Raw genomic sequence first — 24081 nt, forward strand, 5'->3', positions numbered from 1 at the left:
AAAAATATATTGCTCAAATTTTTTGAAATTTCTATTATAAAAGCATACTTAGCATTTTTGCTAAGTTTATCTTTAAGTTAAAAAAATTACAAATAAAATTTAGATAGAATAACTTTGCAATATACAAGAATTGATTACTTACTCAGATACTTGCTATTTTTTCCATGTGTGAAACAGGTGTAACTAAATTATATTAATAATAAATTCATAAGACTCACCAAGGACGCCATATTGCTGTGGAGTAAGTCTTACATCGTCATCTGGACCTCCTGGCACAGAAGAGATGAGCGATGCACGATCACTGATATGACTCCTAGTACTGGCTTCGCTTCTTCTTGCCCAAGATGCTTGTGACAGTACATCTAGACATTTAGCGCAATATAAATAATATTGCTTTACTTTGTTTATATAATGATTAATAGCTTATAAAAATATTTATTCAAGTTATGTTTAATTTTGTAATTTGCATAACATGGCAATATTACAAAAGTATTACCAAAATTGGAGTTCTTAGCACTTGCTAATCTCGTTTTGTAATCTCTGAAGGGTCTCCTGGAAGGTGGCAGAGGATGTCTTCGTCGTCTTTTCAAAAATTGTGCCAATCCTCCCAGTAATATTGAACCACTAGCAAAGCAAATGATAAAAATCTAAAAAGAACACATACAATTAATAACAAATTTATACTTTTGCATAAAATAAATCCGCAATTGTAATAATAAAATTTTTACACGATTGTTATCATATATTATAACTATACAATTCTCTTATCTTTTTTATCATTATGTAACAAAAAAGTGCAAATAATTAAGGTATTTACTATAACCTCGAAAAGCCGACAATTTATTCTTACTTTTTGCGTACGAGAAAAGTGTATCGCCGGTAACGAGAACATGTAACGCTGATAAAGTGCACCGAAGAAATGCCGTATGTTAAGAAGAGCCATTGTCATCTTCACTTTTCTATTATAAACAATATTAAACCAAAACTCACGCGCGCGCTGACAAACCGATGATCGCGGACTCTGGAGAGCGAAAAAAGAGCTTGCGAAAGCAAGTCATCTGCAGGGAAGCTGCCATCTGCAGAGTATTATAGATATCTTACAGATCGCGCGAACTTGGATTAGATTTGAAAATATTTTTCTCTCGAGTTATATTTTTAATAATCATAATACATAATTACATAAAAAAATACTTATATATAATAATCGTTACTCCATAATTTAGAAAAAAATTTCAAAAAACATACTCATACTGTGACACTTATCTAAACTTCCATTTAAGGATGACAGATCTTTATTTTTATTTAACATAGCAAAGTTTTTTTTTTCATAAAAAATAGAGAACATTTAATATAACCATTACACATTTAAGCAATATCGTCCCAGCTGCAGGAATCGAAACATTCCTCGTCGATTTCGAGTAATTGTTTAAAATCATTTGTCGAAGTAGACGCTTCTGGACTTGAATCATTTTTTTGCTCATTTTCCTGTGATTGCGACTGCTTTTCCAGCGACAAAGAGGTATTCAAAAAGGAAGTCAGATCTTGTCCGTGTTTTTTCTGCACCGTCATATCAACACTGTCTATCGATAAATCTTGATCAAGACCAGCCGCATTCAGAACATTCAGCTTATTTTTTATCAAAGGCCATATGTAATCGTCTGCGGTATCTTCCGCCACCAAATATTGTATTATAACATTATCGTTTTGCCCTATTCTATGCACCCTGTCTTCCGCTTGGCATAAAATCTGAAATAATTTCATGCAATCAAATAGAATATATATTTTATATTCATGTAAATCATATATTATGTTTAAATAAAATAATTTTAATAATTTAATAATAAAAAAATTTTATATTCGTGTAAATCATATATTATGTTTGAATATATTATATATATAATATTAATGTGTGCTTCTTGAGATGAATATTAATTACACCAGGATTCCAGAATAATTCGGTGAAGACTACGAGATTCGCGGCCGTTAATGTAACACCTGCGTTTGCAGCGGTAATTGATAAAATTGCTGCCAAATAATCATCCTGTTCTTGAAATTTATCGATTTGGTGTTTTCTCTGCTCCGGATTAGTTTTACCATCTATTCTTATATATCTGTGAAAATTGGCATTGTTATAATATACGAAGGGTAATAATCAAATGAAAGAATTAAAGAAAGAAAGAAATTTTTCATAAGTTTGATTAAAGTGATTTAAATATGAGAATATATAAATTATAGATTTATAATTAAGTACTCACTTTATTTTCATAGATTCAGCGACATTGCAAATAGCATCCAAAATATTTTGATGATGAGCATACAAAAGGCATTTCTTTTTATTTTCAAATAAATTGGTAACATAATTGCTATAAATGCCAAATGTTAACTTTGTTGAAACAGATTACCGATATATTTTTGAAAAAATATCAATGTATTATATATTTATGTACATACCATACTGCTTTTAGTCTTACAAAACTGGATTCAGTGTAATATTGCAAAAGAGTATTATGCTCTAAACTTGTATTTTTCCGTAATTTTGTCGACATCTCGTTCATTCGCTTATGAGTTTTGATCAAAGCTGGATCTAAAATGATTACTTGCCTAGAATGTAGATATATATAAAAAATATATAAATATTACAAAACTCGTTTAAAATTACTTATGTTATAAAAAAATCTTCTTTTTTTGAAACCTTGTTTTAGATGGTAACTGACTTAATACATCAGATTTCAATCTTCGAATCATGCAAGTGGACTTCAGCAATAATTGTAACTCTTGCATATTTGAGGAACCTGTAAAGTCCCAACCAAACACATTTTTCTGCCCTGCACAGTATCGTATACCATAATCTTCATATCTGCAAGATAATGCCTCTAATAAAAGTCTGCATATATTTAATATATGCATTTATTTATATAAAATATTTTACCGTCATTTATTTAAATACCTTATAAAACGTGGCAAAATCAAATTAATTTGGGAATACAATTCAATCGGCCTTGACAAAGCTGGAGTCCCAGTAAGCAATACAACATGACGTGCATGGACACATATTCGTTGAGCAGCTTGAAATCTATTAGTCTTATTGCTCTTCAACATGTGAGATTCATCCTGAGAACCATTTACAAGATAAAATAGCAGCAGCATTTGTTATCGATTTATTGAATATAACATACCAAAATAACAAATCCAAAAATATGTTTCTCAAAAATATGTACAGCTCGCATTAATATATCATATGAAATTATGGTGATTTTATCATCTCCAATACAATCTTTTCCACTTGCAAAATGACGAACATAATGCATAGGTATAGATGGTAAGTATTCACATATTGCTTCAGACCATTGATACCTAAATGAAATATTTTTATAACATTAACATTATTTCATTACATTTATCAGAGAAAATTTACCTAACTGATGAAGGAACTACAATTAAAAGTGGCCAACTTTCTTGAAAGTAATGTGCTATGCCTAATGCTTGTATAGTTTTCCCTAAACCCATATCATCTGCAATCATGCAACGACCACCTTTTGATACACCAAAGCTAGAATAAATTTATTACATGTCAATGACGATATATATAGAAATCATATGTACATAATTATTGTAGTTTACCAAATGCCATCTCGTTGAAAGGGCATTAAACTGTCTACTAATTTTTTGTCGATTTTTGATAAGTCCTGTTTGAGTATATTTTCGTGATCCGACTTTAAGCTTTTTTTAAATATCTAAAATAAAAATATATTTAAAATTTATGCTTTTATATTTTTACTATACTTTGTTTATATTATACAATTTGTTTTAATAGTTATCTAATTACCTGGAGAATAGTCTGTGGTATTTTAGTGATAGATATATTAGATTCATGATGCATTAGTTTCTGCATTAAAGTGTCATAATCATTGATATGAAAATTCCATATTCTAGATTTTACATCTGAAAAATTAAGTATAAATATATAACATATGTATATATTAGAGTATACATTTTCAAGTTAATCATAACTCAAATAATAACCATATGCTCTACTTGGTAGTGTTTTAAATGTTTCAATAACTGCAGGTACAAATGAAGATATTTCTAATGCAAATCTCTCGTTGCTGATCATATAACATTTGCCTGTTAATACTGAAGTTCGACTGAAAAAGTTTCTTGTTTCTATAGGATTGAAACGATTATTCGTCCTAATTGATCTCATAATATTTGTACTATCATTATGATTTGGCTGTTGTATGGGACTATTTCTGGGTGTAGTTTGTGTTTTTAATTGGGCCTGTTGCTTCCTTGCCAATGCCAGCAAACGCTTCTTTTCAATTTCTTCAGGCGAACATTTATTATCTATAAAAATGGCAATTTTTTGATCGATACTCAAATATTATTCTATGAAAAAAAATATTGTCTTTTAGAGAAGAAGACTATACCCATTTTATCCATTTGTACTCTTTTTCTGATGCATTCAATAACTACAGAAAATAAATATATTTTGTTGTTTAATGTGAAAACAAAATAGCTCTGTATTCTGTAAATCATGCGTTGCGCGTCGCGCATGTATAAACAAAAATGAAACTACATTATTGTGTTAATATTTAATAATATAAATTTATTTGAACCATTTCACTGCTCAAAACATTAAAATGCACTTTTTATAAAATGTTCATAAAGAGACGACCATAAATTTCCTGACTTATTATTAAAAAAGATAAACTTCATATTTGTATCAGCTATCAGCTGCGAGGCTAACCGGGTTTCTTGCGCATGCGCGGCGAACGTGGTGACAATTCTAGGGGAATGTGAATAAAACAAATATTTCCCTGGTAAGTTTCTTGCGCATGCGCGGCAGTAGTTGTTACTACTGCTGCACATGCGCAAGAAAATTGCCAATCAAACGCTTCGAAATTTCGAGATTATCAGACACGTCCAATGACGTGCCGATTGAATGGTAAATTCCTAGGATTCTGATGGTCTCTTATAATAGCAGCCAATCAGTACGCTCGATAAAGATAATATTATTCATTTATTGGACTTGTTCTTTTTAGCTACACTGCTGCACTAATGCAATTAGTTAGAGTGAAAGAAAGTATGTTTGTCTCTTTCTAACTTATTGCACTAGTGTAGCAGTGCAGCTAAAAAGAACAGACCAATTATATATTGCAACAATTGACGATTCCATCGCAGTTATGAACGACACATCGACACATCTGCGTAGTTTATGTACCTACGCGATATATGCAAGCTGATCGTGTAATTACGCTTAATAGTACGTTTAAACAAAATGTTTTCGGTGATAAAAAAAATATTACTGTGTTTCGTTTCTTAATAAAATTGTTAATAAATTACAGCTAAATCTTTAAACATTCGTTATGGCAACACCAAAATTTCCTGTAAAAGAAGCACAATTATTACGTATGTATTTTTATATGGGACTTGTAATTCTGACTTAATTTTATAAAATTACATATATTTATGTATTTTAGCTGATCAACATGAATTTGTTGTGCCAAAAAAGCGTATAAAGATACCGACCGATATAACAGTTTGGCAAAAGTCTGAAGCATATTTTGTAAGATAATTTTTGCATTTATTTATTATTTATTGTAACTTTATATTTTACAACATTATTATATTAGTATAGAATAACTTATATATATATATATATATATATATATATATATATATATATATATATATATATATATATGTATAATTTATATATAAAATATTTTTTTAGTTCTAATAGTTTTACATAAACATTAATATTTCTTTTATATATATTTATGTATAAATCTTATTTGTAGGAATACTTGGGATTTATTTTAGCATTAAATGAAGCTGTTCAAGGCAAAGCTTTGGATGCAGAATGTCCACAATCTCCTTTAGTGGATAATGTTGTACAGATGTTAAACAAATTTGATGAATGGATAACAGAAATTCCACCTACCGAACAGCCTCAACGATTTGGTAATAAATCATTTCGTATATGGCACGAAAGATTGGAACAGGTCTGTGTGTGTACATCAGTGTTTTATTTAAAAATTATTAAGATATAGATAATTTTGATTTATAATTGACATTTTTATTACAGAATGCAGTAGATGAATTAAAGCAAATATTACCAGAGGAATTGCATCGTGCAATCCTAGAGATAGTTCAATATTTATATGAAAGCTTTGGAAATCCAACTCGTATAGACTATGGGACAGGTCATGAAATGGCTTTTCTCATGTTTCTTTGTTGTATGTTTAAGATTGGTGCATTCAAAGAAGATGATAAAGTTGCTGTTGTAATAAAAGTATTTAATAGGTACTTTTAATTTTTAGTAATTTGGTTTGTTATATTATGCAATTTTATTTTTTTCGGGGGAAAATTGTTTAAGTACTTAAATCGTTTTTTATATTTGTTAAAGATATCTTGAGTTGGAACGTAGACTTCAATTGATGTATCGTATGGAACCAGCAGGTAGCCATGGTGTTTGGAGCTTAGATGATTATCAATTTATACCCTTCATATGGGGTAGTGCTCAGCTTATTGGTATTAATTTTTTTAGTAATATAGTAATAAATCGTATATAATTTATTTTTTCATATTCTCATTAAATTTTCACATTCTTAATATATTTTATACACATGAGTGTCCGGAAAATCTCTCACTGTACTGTACTTCGGGAAGTGATTCGGGACTCAAAAGAAGGAAAAAAAGCTACATAAATAGGTCCGGAAATAAGTCGTTTCTGAGTTATAACCACTTTTATGTTAAAAAATCGTAATTTTTAGTCCGCTTGGCATCCTTCTTTTTAAATTTTTATAAATTTAAAATTTTTAAATTTAAAATTTAAATTTAAACAAATTTAAAAAAGAGGGATGCCAAGCAGACTATAAATTACGATTTTTTAACATAAAAGTGGTTATAACTCAGAAACGACTTATTTCCGATCTATTTATGTAACCTTTTTCCTTCTTTTTGAGTCCTGAATCACTTTCCAAAGTACTGCGGGCGATTTTCCGGACACCTTGTATAATATAATTATATAATATTTTATATAATGTAATATTTTAGGACATCCTAGAATAGAACCCCGTCATTTTGTAGATCACGCTATTGTAGAATCTTACAGCAAGAAATACATGTTCCTTGGCTGCATTGAATTTATTTCAAAGGTATAAAGAGATATAAAGATACTGTGTTCTTATTGATATTATCTATAAAAATTTTTTAAAAAATCTATAAATTAAATCTATAAAATAAAAATCTATAAAATCTTAACATTTATATTTATATTTCATTAGGTGAAAATAGGACCTTTTGCTGAGCATTCGAATCAATTGTGGAACGTTAGTGCAGTATCCACATGGTCGAAAGTAAACAGTGGTCTTATCAAGATGTATAAAGCAGAGGTAATTTAATGAAATTATCATATTAAAGTCTAAAAAAAAATGATTGTTTTTATTTCTTAGGTGTTGGCAAAGTTTCCTGTTATTCAACATGTCTTCTTTGGTTCTTTATTACCATTAACACCAATGAATGCTCCTCCAAATTACAGAGGAGCTCGTCTCAATACACCACCACCACCACCACCACCATCAGCAACATCACAATAAACAAAAAATAATTTGCGTACTAAATATATTTATTACAGTGGAACGTTTTATTGCATTTCCCAGTACTTGTAATCAAATTATACATTATCTCACATATTTCAATATTCTACAATACTTCTGCTAACTTTGAATGCGTTTCTTTAGCTTATTGAAAAGTTGTGTTCATTTGTAATATATAAAAAGATATTTTTACACATTGTGAGTTGTATGATAGATGATGTAAAAATTATGTTATTTAATGATACGTTTGTTTGAAAGATATTGCATTTAATTATATTGACATAAAATAATGGAAATAATTTTGTAAGCATTTGCTTTCAATAAAAATACAAAATTTATCGCGCCAAAATATAAATTAAAACATGGAAGGGTAGAGTATTATTTCATTCTAAATATATTGAATGATGTGTATATTTTTGAATAATTGAAATTTACAAATGTAGCGTCGTTCAAAAAATATTCTTAGATACACGATTGGCTATCAAATAGGAATATTTTCGGGACTTTAAAAATTCTCTATTCGAACGAATTACGTGACATATTTAGCTGGAAAGCAAGACACTAGGGTTCATATTCTGAATCCTCTTTTATCGATAAAAGTGCCTCTAAAAGTGGCTTATAAGTCTTCTGATTGGCTATAAGCCACTTTTAGAGGCACTTTTATCGATAAAAGAGGATTCAGAATATGAACCTAGGTAAACAAAATTTTTCGATACTTTCCAATGATGCTCCAGTTCTAATATGTCTCTAATCAATGTTTGTTTCCGTGGAAACCAGTGTTGTTCGGCCAGATTTATTGCGCATGCGTCGCAATAATAGTGAATGAAAAAAATGTTATGTCTAAAACGATCGTTTTAATGCTCCGATTTCATTCACCACTTTAATGCTCTGTTCTTGTATGACAGAAACTTTCGGAAAGTATTCAACTTTTATATTAATATTATACTTATTTTATTAAATATAATTCATTACGATGTCAATATTCAAGATATCAATTTTTATATTACTTATTATAAACGTCGCCTATTGCCAAGATGTTGACATTGACAGAAACGGCTATATTGCCTATTGCCCTTGCATGGGACGTTTCGGCAATCAAGCAGATCATTTTCTAGGAGCCTTAGGATTCGCCAAGTCTTTGAATCGTACTCTATTGTTACCAGCATGGGTCGAATTCCGTACAGGAGAAACGAGATCTGTAAGTGACACATTTCCATACAATCCATATCGTTTGCAACATTTGACATTTGCCAGACATGCAAATCCAATTTAATTTCTAGATACAAGTACCTTTTGATACCTATTTCAATGTTTCGCAAGTACAAAATTGTCACAAAGCATTATTGATGGAGGACTTTATGAGGGACATTGCACCGAGAGTGTGGCCACTTGAGGAAAGAGTATGTAAGTTTTAAATATTAATTTTCTTAAAAAAAGATAAACTGTTCATGTCTGTAATTTTTTCTTAGCATTTTGTTATTCACTCCGTATGGGAAGCAAGGAAAAATCCTGCAATGCTAAACAAGGAAATCCGTTTGGTCCTTTTTGGGATACATATAATGTAGATTTCGTTCAATCAGAATTTTATGGTCCACTCCATTATGATATGTATCACACTGATATGAAAATACAATGGCGAAAACGCTACCCAGCCGCGACTTGGCCAGTACTAGCATTCACAGGTGCGCCTGGTAGTTTTCCGGTTCAATTCGAAAACAAGCATCTACAGAAATGTCTCATTTGGAATAACGATATGCTTAATAAAGCAAAAGCATTTATAAAGGAGAAATTACCAAAAGGTGCATTTGTTGGCATACATTTGCGGAATGGAATTGATTGGGTAATTGAGCTGTTAAACTTATTACATTTTAATGTAGAGTATAATTTTAATCATCTAGAAAATAATGTTTTTCTGTTATGTCTTTTTCAGGTACGCGCCTGCGAGCATATATCATTTACGCCGAATCTCTTCGCCGCGCCTCAGTGCCTTGGATATCGAAATGAACGTGGCAAAGCAACCATGTCTATGTGCTTACCATCATTCGAATTAATAGTACGTCATCTGAAACGTGTCATTCGCAATGGCAATGATATCAAATCGGTGTTTGTGGCATCCGACAATAATTACATGCTAGATCAGCTTGGGGAAGCTTTAGCACGTATGAAAGTAAGTTATATATTTTTACACATCATTATCATGTTGTTTATTAATCATTATCCTTTTATATTTTATTTCTATATATATAGATACCAGTATTTCGACAAGAACCGCCAGCATCACCCCATTTGGATTTAGCAATTCTCGGAAGGGCGAACTATTTCATAGGAAATTGTATTTCTTCCTTTTCCGCTTTTGTAGCCAGAGAAAGAGAAGTCAAAGGATTCCCAACATTTTTTTGGGGTTTTCCTAATGAAAGATCTACACTTCATTTAGAATTGTAATTTTGTGAAATGTTTTAATGATACAAATAATGAACCATTTTTTATAATTTATTATAATTAAATATATTAAAAAATTAATATAATTAACATTGATTTTGGAAAAATATACAATTGTAACGTGCACAAGTCGAATTGAACAATGTGATATTTCGCAAAATATTTTCTTAGTCTTTTGATATTTCATAAAAAAATAAAATAATATTAAAAGACAAATCCGCCTGACTTACAAAATACTCTATTTTGTGTGCTATTATACAGATATTACATATAAAAATATGAATCTTGACTGCATTTCTATCGCAGTAAAACTGCATATTTTTTTACAATATTATTCACTTCCTATGTATCGCATGTCGCACAGCGTCTGATGTAAAACACTAGCAAAGTCCTTTGTATTAGTCTTTTCGCAAGATTTAAACGAGGAACAGGCGAATAGAATATCTTTCGATCGTGGATTATAACAGCAACCGTAACCATCGGGAACAAGCGGTCCATAACACATAAAAGATGCTGTAGTAAATGGTACCTTCGAATAACAGGAAAAAAAATTGATTTGCAAAGTTGGTTCTTCATTAGAATATCTAAATATTTCAACTCCTCATATATTTTAAGAACTTTGGTTTTGAATTACCTGACTCGATGATAAATTGAAATATGTACTTTTGGTATAACCAATATCCTTATACAATTCTGGAAGCTCTATTCCTTCACTCTGCGCTATCATTTTTAAACCGAACAAATGCCGATCGACACCTTGGCCTATCGCAGCCTGTGTAAAAGAAATCGTAAACTCTATAGTTATGCATCAAATTATTAAAGTATGATTAAAGATGCGCTATAATTTAAGTAGAGGAATATATCTCACTTGTCCAGCTAGCTCTTTATGAGCATTTATAGCTTTAACCATCATTTCTTTCTTTTGTGCTTTAGTCTTGCAGTCAGTATCATAGCATAACATTTTTGCAAATTCGACAGACTCTGTGCAAGTGGATCTGATGCATTCAGTTCTGGAATTAATAAATCTTCGTAATGCCGCGGTTTCGTAATGCGCTGGTGGTTTCTTTTGCAAGGTATAAAAAGTCACTTGCATCGCGATCTGAATAAAACTATCGGGACTCAGTTTAATTGCTTTTATCGCATCTGAACCAAATTTGTCGAATGTAAAACATTCCATGTCTAAGTCATTTGAGAGTCTGAAAAAATCGTATTTATTATATTTCTGACAGTTCTAGCATAATATGAATAATTATATATCTTATAAGAATTAGAAAAATTTATAAAGGCTACATTCGCTTTGACATTATAAGTATTGAAAGCTTTTGATTAATCAAGATAAACTTCTTTATCTCAATTAGTTAATTAAATCAACACTTTCAACACATACAGCATCAAGACAAACTCAGCCAGAATAATCAACTTACTTATCTACTGCATCAGTAGCTTTCTCGATTGCATTTTCTATAACATTATTAATTTCAAATTTTAATAGTTCTGCTCGAGGAAAATCTTTAGTATCTCCGCATTTTGCGCTATTTTCTTTTCCTGCTCTAAAAATAATTAGAAATTTTTATTTATATTATAAGAGAGATAAATTATATTTAGTGATTATTATTTACATGTATTTTAATACATAATCATGGAGAACAGCAACTGGGATACCCTCACATGGACTATGTTCATATTCCATTCCAATATAGCCATCCGCGGATATTATATACTGCAAAATATTGATAAATTTTGTTTATCTCAACATTAAAATGTGATTTCAAATATTTTAACAATTTTATATTTAGTTTATAATTCATATTTATTAATCAGAGATATTTCACCTGCACAGTTTTATCATGCCATCTGTTGCCTGCATTTAGACAGCTGTTAATGCCTGTTATAGATTGAAGTGCTCTAACTGAAGCATTATTTTTTTCTTTGAAAGCATCTTTAGGTATATTTTTGTCCAAACATAGTATAAATAAAGACGTTTCTATATCCTTGATTATACTTCTGTTATTACCCAGCTCTGAAAAAATTTAATATAATAATAATTTAATACATGAAAAATGAAATATTATATGCAGAAAAATGCAGTTTAAAAAGATGCAATTGTATAAAAATAAACAAAAGTAAATGAAAGAAAACCTAAAAGTAAATTATGATCCTTTGCCCAAGTATCTCTGTCATTTCCAGTTAAAATTCCTACAGGCTTTCCTGGCATACATGAGCGATCTGCAATATCTTTTATAGCAGTCACGAGTTTACCCTCACTTAAAATGCCGTTTTCATCAACAACACAAAGTTTAAAAAACTGTAATATAAAATAGAATATATCAAAGTATATCTCTTTCTATTTAAATAATTATACTCACATGATTGTTGCTTATGATTATTATGTGTTTGGCCTCATCTGTATGCAACAGTTTATCAACCATTTTGTTGGGTTGTCTATGTGTGCCAAGTACCATGCCATAAGGTTGCATGTCAAGTGGATCATTACGAACCATTTCTTGTTTCATTTTTCCACTGTAATGTCGTGATCATAGATAAGTATTAGAGAAAGACATAAAGAAATATTATAAGACTATATAAAACTTGCCTCTTGACCATTTCATTATAATGACATACTCCAGCAATGATACGCGCTGCAAATAGATACACATCTTCTGGTCTGTTGAGAATAATTGGTGGTCCAACAGTTCCAGGATTGGAGTGTACAATCACAGGGACACGATATCCCAAATATGCAACTTGCAACCACCAATCTTTCATCTACAAATAAATATTAATTGTAATATATTATTTATCTAACTGATTAAAATGCATATGTATGATAAGTACCCAGTTATCAGTGTTTTCATATCTCTCCAATAATTTAGCATGTAATTGAGGCCCTATACCAGTATTGCTTATAAATTTATTTACAATTCTCTCTGTATTTTTATGTTCTTCATTAGTCAATAATGGTTTTAAAGATCTATAATTAATAAAGTATAAATAATTTCTTTAAACTAAAATATACAATAATTATTTATTACTCTTATAGATATATATTTGTTGTGTTAAAAATAAAACCTAGACATATACCTTAAATAACGTTGTGCAGTTTGTTTGAGATCAGGGACAGGTTGTTTAGGAAGTGGTTGCTTATTTAGATTTAGGGTTGTTATAGATGATCCATGAAGAAATGACGGTAATTTGTATAATTCATTGTGGACCTGTTGATCCAATCAACTTTAGAATCAACTGAGAATTTTTAGTTCTGTATGAAAAATTGATAAATCTTTGTACTTACTGTATATTTTGACACATTAGATAATACTTTGTACATAGTTGGTTTCTCTAAAAAACTTGAGGCTAATCCTACTGTAGTAATGCTAAAAAATCAAAATTGATAATATTATCGATATTTTGAAAGATAAACGGAATTATATATGAAAAATAAATAATAACGCAAAACTAGTATTGAATAAATGAGTTGAATATTCAATATAGCTCAATTATTTACAACAAATATATCTGTCAAATGTTGAAAATTTTAAAAATATCTGCAGAGAGATGTCACCCACATACATACTTAAATACGCGCGATAATCAATTGACAACCCTACCATTATTTTATATAACAGTCAATTGTATAGAATATATATTGTCACGATGGACATTGGACCGATCATCATAATTGGAATGATCGTATAATGTTATGTGCATATATAGTATATATATAATTTTGCGTGAGCGCACTTAAAATAAATAAATAAAAACAAATATATACATAAATATATACATACCTGTCCATATGGAAATAAAATTCTTTTCTGCTCGAGCAAAAGGAGTAATATTAGTGCATAAATTCGTTAAAGTTCATTAAAGCTCATTAAAGTTCAAGCTCGAAGAAAACAGGAATAGAAATGTCATGTCACTCTATTTTATGAGATGTTTTGTATATGACACATTCATTATCAGTTTATCATATTAAGGAACACAGCATATCGAATTCTGTGACACCCGGTATGACATTTTGTCCAATTGAGACTAAGGCCGGTATTCATAGTCCGTTCTTATATTTAAGATCGTCTTAAGAACCCATTCAACCAATCAATGACCGCATTGCAGCTATTTGATTGGTTGAATGGGTTCTTAAGACGGTCTTAAGCCGACGGCACACGGTACGATTTTTCGTACTGGATTTGATAAGATTTAGTAAAATACTAAAAATGCACCAATCAGAATGCAGCATTTCTAATATTTTACTAAATCTTATCAAATCCAGTACGAAAAATTGTACCGTGTGCCGTAGGCTTTAAATATAGGAACGGACTATGAATACCGGCCACGGTCTTAAGCCGACGGCACACGGTACGATTTTTCGTACTGGATTTGATAAGATTTAGTAAAATACTAAAAATGCACCAATCAGAATGCAACATTTCTAATATTTTACTAAATCTTATCAAATCCAGTACGAAAAATTGTACCGTGTGCCGTAGGCTTTACATACAGGTCTGGAAACTCAGGCCTTTTTTAGTGGTGGGGGAGGTCTCACTTAGTGTGTCCGTTTTTCGACTAGAAGTCGCAATACGAGCGAGAGAGACAGAGATAGACGGCAGTAGTCGTTCTCTCTCTAACATACGTCTAAAATGACTTCTAGATCGCAGCGAACCTAGCAGGCAAGCCGTGAACTTCCGAAAAACGGACACACTAAAGCCTACGGCACACGGTACAATTTTTCGTACTGGATTTGATAAGATTTAGTAAAATATTAGAAATGCTGCATTCTGATTGGTGAATTTTTAGTATTTTACTAAATCTTATCAAATCCAGTACGAAAAATCGTACCGTGTGCCGTCGGCTTAAGTGAGACCTCCCCCACCACCGGAGTTTCCAGACCTGTATGTAAAGCCGACGGCACACGGTACGATTTTTCGTACTGGATTTGATAAGATTTAGTAAAATACTAAAAATGCACCAATCAGAATGCAGCATTTCTAATATTTTACTAAATCTTATCAAATCCAGTACGAAAAATTGTACCGTGTGCCGTAGGCTTTAGACCGTGATACCGGCCTAAGGCCCAGTTCCACAACTTAAGGGTGCTTTCCATTTAGCGACACAAGTCGACACAAGTCGAAAAGAAAAAAATAGATGCATTTCCCTTACATCTAAATATATATTATCCCCCCACATCTAAATATATATTATTTAAATAAATTCGACTTTAAAGAAGCGTATGGCGTTCGTCGTTAAATGACTACCGAAACCATTGCTGTCAGAAATTGCCAGGAAATCCTGGGATTAGTTCCATTCTTACAATAAAAATTCCCAATTTTCAACGGGGCACTGAACTAGACGTCGCGAATGGATCTTACAAAAATTAATAAGAAATAATTCTCCATGATGAGAATCGTTTCGACTCCTCGGCCGTACGAGCCACGCAACTTTCATTAACGTTTACCTAACGAAAAAAACAACGATAAGACTTTTTATTACAACGACAATCTCGTCTAAGAGCGCGAAAAGAACGAGGAAAAAATACGGTATTTTCGCAACCGTAATTTATTAATTTATTTATAAATATTTTCCGATACGAAATACGTAAATACAAATATAATTGAAAATACAAATTATTAAATTCATAATAATTAACTCGCGATTTTATAATATCGAAGGTGATCGTTAAATTCTGTGAAGCTAATATTTAATCGTTGACTTATAACATCGAATCTTCACTTATTCGATATTTCTTTATATTTAATTAGCAATATTTAGAAATATTATCTAACGAGAGGGATAAAATTCTTTTGTTAAAACAATAATTTTGTATAAGAACGCGAAAAGAACGCGGAAAAAGCACGATATTTTCGTAATCATAATTTATTCATTTCTTTTACGAATACGAGTATTCAGTTCCGCGCGATATGGAATTCATAAATAGATAAATCTAACGAAAAGTATATCATTAAATTCATAATAATTGACTCACGATTCTATAACGAAGACATTCGTCATATTTTATAAAGCTTATATTTAATCATTAATTTAGCATCGAATTTATACATTTCATATAAAAATTTTCCGAATTTATTAATGATTCTTTGATATGAATATATAAATAGTTACTCTTTTATGAATATTTCAAAAATATGTACTATAGAAAGAAATATGTTAATTTAACAAATTACTATTATATAATCATTATACGTATACTTTCGACCATTTTTCCTGTAATTTACATAAGAATGCATTGATATAACTGACAATCCTAAATACAATTTCATATAATATAATTATAGTTATAATTGTATTTTATACACAATTATGTCAATAATTAAAAATATCAATATTAAATTATAATTAATATACAATTATAACTATTTACAATTTACAAAACACAATTTACTACTTACAAATTACAATTTACAAAATAGAATTTATGATGTTATCAATATCAAATAAATGGATTCGTTTTATTCAAATGTTTAATAACATAAATGATTTGATATTGATAGCATTAACATTTGGACTTAATATTATATATCACATATATGTGTAAATTATATATTTAATTTTTAATTTTTAAAATAAAATATAACATGTTCTTGAACATTTACAATTATGCAATTTGTTTAATTTTCTTGAAAATAACTTTGATAATTTAATTTTCATTTTTAAAATATTTTTAAAAATAAATTCAATTTAATTTTTTAAAAATAATTTTAATTTATTACAAAGAATTATACGAAAGTATTTAAAATATACGTATACTATAAAATTTATTAAACAGTTCTACAAACAAGACTGATTAGCGATGATGAATTACGCGATATTTATTATTATTAATCGACATAATAGAATTTTATTCAAAACGCGAAAAAATAGATCAAGCTTCAATGTAAGTCAAAATACATTAAAATGCAAGATCAATAACGATTTAAAATTCGCGAGAAAACGGATAAATACGATAACGAATAAATAAATTGATAATATTAGGAATATTCGATTACGATATGCATAATTTTTGTAATATGATAATCGAAACCGTCAACAGACAGCACGCGACATAATTATTATCAAACAAATGCGAAGATATTTCGAGACATTTGAGATCTATAATATTTGCCGATATAGAATTTATTGTCTGATATATTTGCGAATTTTTAAAAGATATATCGCGATTTACAATTTCCGAGAAGACGCGACAAATAAATAAATCGACAATATTCGGAATATTTGATTGCGGTATGTATAATTTTTATAACATAATCGAAGCCCTAATAGACACGCGCGATATAATTACTATCACACACAAGTGCGAAGACATTTCAACAGACATTTAAGGTAATATTTGCGAATTTATTTGCGATTCATATAAATGTTTATTTTATATAAATGTCGCGATTGAAAAAATACATGTTGAAAATAAATATTGCATCTCGCGCATGATTAGTTAAATGAAATAAAATGAATCTTAAGACTTTACAATTTTAAATGTAATTAACATATAATTAAAAAATCGCGTTATCACCACGTTTAATAGAGAATAACGGAACGAATGATTTTATCAACGTCCCTCTAATACTCTAACTACATATTTAACTATATCTGAAATTATCAATGTAATAGTAGAGTTTAATAAGATTTAAATAATGTAAACAATCGCGATTAAAACAGTCATTAATAAAATTCCATCAATCGTCTTTTAAATAGTAGAAAAAAATATTTGCCCTACTAGCGCAGACTTTAACGACAATATTCAAAGATGTGGAAAGATAAACAAAGCTTCGATGTAAGTCAGCGATTAATTACTTTAATATTTCAATCTGATGATTCACGTTATTGTGCAAATATATTATACATCAATAAATAGAAATATCATTATTAGTGTAAAAATCGAGTGGTGTATGATTTTGCTTCGTTTAAATGTCGAGCGAATTGTAATATTTTTTGTGTTCCTCTCTCACAATATAATAAAATATGTATCTCGTATGATTATTTTGCGATCGGAAGTGCCGTGCAAAGTATCTCGCGATCGTTTCTATATATAACTAAATATTACTATATTACAGGGTGCAGAGTTAAACTCCAAATAAAACAATTGAATCGTGGAAACAATTAACATTAATGAAAGGCTTCATTAATCTTTTAATAATCATATAATTAAAAAATCTAATATAATCTAAAATACTTCTATATACTATAATATATTCACGTATATATGTATTAAAGTACGTAACATATTTCGATAATGAACAGACAATAACATCGACCTTGGGGGCGTAAACAATAGCGGGCTAATGTTTATTTGCCATAGTCTTGAAAAATGTTTCGATAAAAAAAATAATAATAACACGGTTTTCGGCCTTGGCGACGTATGTCAGATTAATTTTTTCGACTCTATTATTATTCGTGCGACGACACTCAAGGAGTAAATAATGGTGCGAGACGCTCCGTTAAAAATTCCTTTTCTAGACACGATCGCGATCAATATCAAAACATTGTTTGTTGTATTAAAATATGTAGAATATATTTCGAGGAACGAATAATAACACGGTGTTCGGCCTTGACAACGTAAACAGTAACGTGCTAGTGTTTATGTCACACGGTCTTAGTATCATTCATGCGGCGACACTCGAGCAATAAGGATGGTAGTGCGAAATATGTACGTCGTAAAATTACGTTGTTAAATCAATTATTAATTAAACGACTATTGTATCATGACTTTCAATTACTATATTAAACTTTCGAATTTATAATTCGTATTAATATACATGTATATGCATATATATATATATATATATATATATATATATATATATCAATAATGAAAACAACATTTGTAACGAATTAGTATTTAATTTGATCTCATAAAAAGAGCGAATCGTATTTCTCTCAGTGCGTTTCTCATAATTATTTCCGCGATCGGAAGTGCCGTGCAAAGTATCTCGCGATCGTTTCTATATATAACTAAATATTACTATATTACAGGGCGCAGAGTTAAATTCCAAATAAAACAATTGAATCGTGGAAACAATTAACATTAATGAAAGATTCCATTAATCTTTTAATAATCATATAATTAAAAAATCTAACATAATCTAAAATACTTCTATATACTTTAATATATTCACGTATATATGTATTAAAGTACGTAACATATTTCGATAATGAACAGACAATAACATCGACCTTGGGGGCGTAAACAATAGCGGTTTTCGGTCTTGGTGACGTATGTCAGATTAATTTTTTCGGCTCTATTATCATTCGCGCGACGACACTCAAGGAGTAAATAATGGTGCGAGACGCTCCGTCAAAAATTCCTTTTCTAGACACGATCGCGATCAATATCAAAACATTGTTCGTTGTATTAAAATACGTAGAATATATTTCGAGGAACGAATAATAACACGGTGTTCGGCCTTGACAACGTAAACAGTAACGCGCTAGTGTTTATGTTACACGGTCTTGGTATCATTCATGCGGCGACATTCGAGCAATAAGGATGGTAGTGCGAAAAATGTGTACGTCTTAAAATTACGTTGTTAAATTAATTATTAATTGAACGACTATTGTATCATGACTTTCAATTACTATATTAAACTTTCGAACCTATAATTCGGATTAATATACATGTATATGCATATATATATATATGTATATATATATCAATAATGAAAACAACATTTGTAACGAGTTAGTATTTAATTTGAGTTCATATAAAAAGAGCGAATCGTACTTTTCTATCCCTTATACAAATATTAAAGTGCGTTTCTCGTAATTATTCCGCGATCGGGAGTGCTGTGCAAAGTATCTCGCAATCGTTTCTATGGCTAAATATAATTAATTGTTTGTTCGCGAGTAAATGTGGGTGCTACGAGGAAACAGCAAAGGATGAAGAAAAAAGGAAAAGGACATCTGGAAAAGTATTGGACAGCCAGAGAGCAGTGACAGAGCCTGAAGCAGCCAGAGAGATATGCGGTGAGTAATTTATAAAAATTATTTATTATTCATATATATTATTTTTAAAATAGATATATTGCTTATCATTTTTTTATTTTATCGATAATAAATGTATAATTGGTAATTATCCAAACTGGATAAATAAAGACCAACCGAAACATCAAAAGTCGAATTAAATTCATAGATTTGAATATTAATCTTCCATTGATTTAAAAAAAAAATTTAGAAAAGCGCGATAGACTCTCTCAAAGATGGTGGAGAAAGTTTATATATTATATATCATAACTATATATAAAATTATTTATATAAAAAATTTATATATGAGACAAAATATATGATAATTATTTTCTCTTTTCACAAGCAAACGTAAATGTTCGAAATTTTTATTTGTTTTTTTCGACCGTTAAACGAGTGATTGGGAAATAGATAAATTAGTATATTTGTGGAACCCAATTTGTTTACCTCACGTAAAAGATAGACATATAACTTTGTTTAATCACGCAATAATTTTCTTGAATGAGAAATCTACGCGAAAAATATGGTTTATTTTAAATATATATATGATAAAACTCTACTCTTTTTAAAATTAGTGATTAAAGACAAAGAGAAGCATATAAAATATAATTATAATTAGATATTTAGAAATATTTCGTGATAATCAATAATTATATTTTTTTATCGTATACATATGAAATTGTTGGGCATGAGAGCTAAACGAATTTTTCGTATTATATTTGATATAACCAATATCAATGCAGCAGATAAATTGGTAGATTCGCGAATCACAGTCCACGTAGAATGGAGATTTATTATTAAAGAGGAGAAAAAATTTTTAATTTACTCCGAGATACTAAATGGATTTGTGCAGAAATAATTACATGTATATATAAACAATAAAAATACGATAAGATACTTAAATTTTTTATGAAATAAAAATAAATTAATTCTTATCGGTACGATGCGGAAGAGCAGAATTATAGTATTCAATAAATGTAATTAAATAACAATAAACTCAAGTCATACACAAAGTGGTAATAAAGCAAATAATTAAGATTTAGGAAAATTGTTGAATGCAATTAGATTTTTTTTTAAATATATGTACTTTTGTGGAATACTATAAACGAAAATCCATTTTTTATTTTAATCATTATTAATTTTAAATAATATTAAAATATACATACATGTATATTTATTTATATTTATGTATATTAATATCATTTAATATTTTATATAATTTAAAGTTTATATATACATATAGAATATATTCATAATATATAATACATATAGAATATTTTAATATTTCACATTGGTCAAATAAATTATTATTAAAGATAAAAGCAAATAATTAATTTCACAAATAATAAATATAATAAAATAAAATAGGTTATAAATTACTCACGATTATTTGCTATCGCACGATGCGGTCAATGGGTTATTTTCTTCATTTCTCTCATTTATTTTTTTCTGCTCCTTTATGGCACTCATTTAATATTCATTTACGAAAAATGTAATTACGCACTAATCAGCATACGATCATACAGAAATTTACGCTTTGTACAACACTCGCGACGTTACACCATGCCTTTTGTCATTTTGCTAGGTGATAATAATGCAATAAATCTCAAAAAGTTATGACTCACTCGACATTAATTGAAATCAAAATCAAAACGCGCCACTCGCTGTGTAAATAAAAATCGTACAAATTAATAATCACTAATTGCAAAAATTATAAAGAACAATCGCGTTTTGTAGGATCGATTCTCAACGAACGACTCGAGTCTTCCCGCGAGAAGTCAAAATTTAGTTCGAACGCGTGACGCGCATAAACATAATATAACAATTCGTCATATAACAATTCTTTTAAGTAAATAACCAGTATATTGAAATAGTTTCACCAACTGGTCAATTGATCAGTTTTTATATCAGTAATTAAATCGGTAAAACTGTTTCGATATACTGATTATTTATTTTAAAAATTTATTCATTGTTGCCGCGATGTTAACGTATGGAATAAATGGAATATATTCGTGACAATTTTATTATTAATAAATCGTTAATTTGACCATTGCTCTTTCTATTATTTGAAATATTTGATTATACGATTGGAATATAATTTCGAAACACGTATTTCGCGTGATGCGTTCATTTAATTAAGCAATTAAAAAGAATCGAATATAATTAAGAATCGATGTGTGTGACGGGAATCAAAATTATAAATTATTTTGTTGCAATCCTCACGAACAATAATTATTATTCTTCTATTAATATTTATAATTAAGAATATTTCGTCCGATGCTTTATCATATAATTATTTGATGATCTAAATATATATAATTCGAAGTAAAAGAGAATGCGCAGTAAAACGATCGAATGGCAAAATCGAATAATTAATATAACGGAAAGCCTTGTGAGGTATATTAATCGTTTAATAAATAATTAATCTGAGTGCACGTGTGCGTGAAATTAAAAATATATTTGTATATAAATTTAATTCTCGTATATATACGTCACAGTACGCGTAAAATATTTCGGCAGCGAGGTCAATAACACGTTCGGCCTTGATGACGTAGCGCGCTATTGTTTACATAGGCGAAGACCTTGTATCATTCGCATGGCGACATTCCAGTAGTAAAGTAGTGATATGAAACACTTCGTATTATTGAATTCTTTTCCTAAAAGTGCGATCACGATTAGTATCGAAATATACACGTAATTCCCTACGACTATTACAATTAATAATTAATTAACTCTTAATAAATAACATGAAACTATATGATGATAAATTCATCGAAACGCGATCCTTCATTATTCCAAATAAAAATTGAAACGAAAGGGGCAAAAATTACAAATACATAGACTTTGTATCATTCACACGGCACATTCCAACGGTAAAGTAGTGATACAAAACGCTTTGTATTATTGAATTCTTTTCCTAAACGCTATCGCGATTAGTATTGAAATATAATTCGCTACGACTATTGTAATTAACAATTAATTACTTTAATATTTCAATCTGATGATTCACGTTATTGTGCAAATATATTATACATCAATAAATAGAAATATCATTATTAGTGAAAAAATCGAGTGATGTATAATTTTGCTTCGTTTAAATGTCGAGCGAATTGTAATATTTTTTATGTTCCTCTCTCACAATATAATAAAATATGTATCTCGTATGATTATTTTGCGATCGGAAGTGCCGTGCAAAGTATCTCGCGATCGTTTCTATATATAACTAAATATTACTATATTACAGGGTGCAGAGTTAAACTCCAAATAAAACAATTGAATCGTGGAAACAATTAACATTAATGAAAGGCTTCATTAATCTTTTAATAATCATATAATTAAAAAATCTAATATAATCTAAAATACTTCTATATACTATAATATATTCACGTATATATGTATTAAAGTACGTAACATATTTCGATAATGAACAGACAATAAAATCGACCTTGGGGGCGTAAACAATAGCGGGCTAATGTTTATTTGCCATAGTCTTGAAAAATGTTTCGATAAAAAAAATAATAATAACACGGTTTTCGGCCTTGGCGACGTATGTCAGATTAATTTTTTCGACTCTATTATTATTCGTGCGACGACACTCAAGGAGTAAATAATGGTGCGAGACGCTCCGTTAAAAATTCCTTTTCTAGACACGATCGCGATCAATATCAAAACATTGTTTGTTGTATTAAAATATGTAGAATATATTTCGAGGAACGAATAATAACACGGTGTTCGGCCTTGACAACGTAAACAGTAACGTGCTAGTGTTTATGTCACACGGTCTTAGTATCATTCATGCGGCGACACTCGAGCAATAAGGATGGTAGTGCGAAATATGTACGTCGTAAAATTACGTTGTTAAATCAATTATTAATTAAACGACTATTGTATCATGACTTTCAATTACTATATTAAACTTTCGAATCTATAATTCGTATTAATATACATGTATATGCATATATATATATATATATATATATATATATATATATATAATGAAAACAACATTTGTAACGAGTTAGTATTTAATTTGAGCTCATATAAAAAGAGCGAATCGTACTTTTCTATCCCTTAT

General features: G+C 29.4%; 5 protein-coding genes across 10 annotated transcripts in view; 2 read left to right on the top strand and 3 right to left on the bottom strand.

Annotated features, from left to right (window-relative positions):
• Miga (mitoguardin) overlaps window positions 1-1035 on the bottom strand; it is a 28237-nt gene extending 27202 nt beyond the window's left edge. The window contains exons 1-3 of the mRNA XM_083105632.1: window positions 851-1035; window positions 497-647; window positions 219-362 (exon numbers count right to left, since the gene is read on the bottom strand). Coding sequence (XP_082961758.1) covers window positions 219-362; window positions 497-647; window positions 851-949 — 394 coding nt within the window. The 5' untranslated portion in view covers window positions 950-1035. The remainder of the gene's footprint in view (window positions 1-218; window positions 363-496; window positions 648-850) is intronic.
• Window positions 1036-1274: 239 nt separating this feature from the next.
• Window positions 1275-4760, bottom strand: Marcal1 (SWI/SNF-related matrix-associated actin-dependent regulator of chromatin subfamily A-like protein 1). Of its 2 annotated transcripts, XM_083106397.1 has the most exons (13): window positions 4617-4760; window positions 4428-4469; window positions 4024-4344; window positions 3827-3942; window positions 3622-3734; window positions 3416-3550; window positions 3177-3354; window positions 2948-3111; window positions 2693-2857; window positions 2452-2601; window positions 2256-2363; window positions 1937-2111; window positions 1275-1746 (listed from the first exon to the last, which is right to left on the bottom strand). In XM_083106397.1, the coding sequence occupies exons 2-13, from the start codon at window positions 4438-4440 to the stop codon at window positions 1366-1368; spliced, it is 2019 nt and encodes a 672-aa protein (XP_082962523.1). In that variant the 5' UTR covers window positions 4441-4469; window positions 4617-4760; the 3' UTR covers window positions 1275-1365. The 2 variants fall into 2 exon arrangements, with proteins under 2 accessions (XP_082962523.1, XP_082962522.1); XM_083106396.1 differs by having other exon boundaries at window positions 4428-4760.
• Window positions 4761-5154: 394 nt separating this feature from the next.
• On the top strand, window positions 5155-7697 carry LOC145975282 (serine/threonine-protein phosphatase 2A activator). Of its 2 annotated transcripts, XM_083105635.1 has the most exons (9): window positions 5155-5263; window positions 5346-5409; window positions 5481-5566; window positions 5802-6005; window positions 6089-6306; window positions 6410-6534; window positions 7060-7160; window positions 7290-7397; window positions 7458-7697. In XM_083105635.1, the coding sequence occupies exons 2-9, from the start codon at window positions 5367-5369 to the stop codon at window positions 7599-7601; spliced, it is 1029 nt and encodes a 342-aa protein (XP_082961761.1). In that variant the 5' UTR covers window positions 5155-5263; window positions 5346-5366; the 3' UTR covers window positions 7602-7697. The 2 variants fall into 2 exon arrangements, with proteins under 2 accessions (XP_082961761.1, XP_082961760.1); XM_083105634.1 differs by having other exon boundaries at window positions 5185-5409.
• Window positions 7698-8302: 605 nt separating this feature from the next.
• Window positions 8303-11044, top strand: O-fut1 (O-fucosyltransferase 1). Its single transcript, XM_083106167.1, has 5 exons — window positions 8303-8799; window positions 8882-9005; window positions 9071-9441; window positions 9532-9768; window positions 9849-11044. Exons 1-5 carry the CDS (start codon window positions 8575-8577, stop codon window positions 10041-10043), a joined length of 1152 nt encoding a protein of 383 aa, XP_082962293.1. The 5' UTR covers window positions 8303-8574; the 3' UTR covers window positions 10044-11044.
• LOC145975575 (carnitine O-acetyltransferase-like) lies at window positions 10076-14019 on the bottom strand. 4 transcript variants are annotated; one of them, XM_083106163.1, is made up of 13 exons: window positions 13826-14019; window positions 13330-13411; window positions 13122-13252; window positions 12876-13011; window positions 12634-12806; window positions 12407-12560; window positions 12180-12345; window positions 11873-12060; window positions 11660-11760; window positions 11465-11590; window positions 10909-11236; window positions 10675-10812; window positions 10076-10569 (listed from the first exon to the last, which is right to left on the bottom strand). In XM_083106163.1, exons 1-13 carry the CDS (start codon window positions 13831-13833, stop codon window positions 10372-10374), a joined length of 1929 nt encoding a protein of 642 aa, XP_082962289.1. In that variant the 5' UTR covers window positions 13834-14019; the 3' UTR covers window positions 10076-10371. The 4 variants fall into 4 exon arrangements, with proteins under 4 accessions (XP_082962289.1, XP_082962292.1, XP_082962291.1 ...); XM_083106166.1 differs by lacking the exon at window positions 13826-14019 and adding an exon at window positions 13646-13707; XM_083106165.1 differs by lacking the exon at window positions 13826-14019 and adding an exon at window positions 13612-13651.
• Between the last annotated feature and the right edge of the window lie 10062 nt (window positions 14020-24081).

This window comes from Camponotus vicinus, unplaced genomic scaffold (assembly GCF_025532165.1).
Source record: "Camponotus vicinus isolate PSW18456_S1 unplaced genomic scaffold, iyCamVici1.0 SCAF_8, whole genome shotgun sequence".
In the NCBI taxonomy this organism is placed as follows: Eukaryota; Metazoa; Arthropoda; class Insecta; order Hymenoptera; family Formicidae; genus Camponotus; species Camponotus vicinus.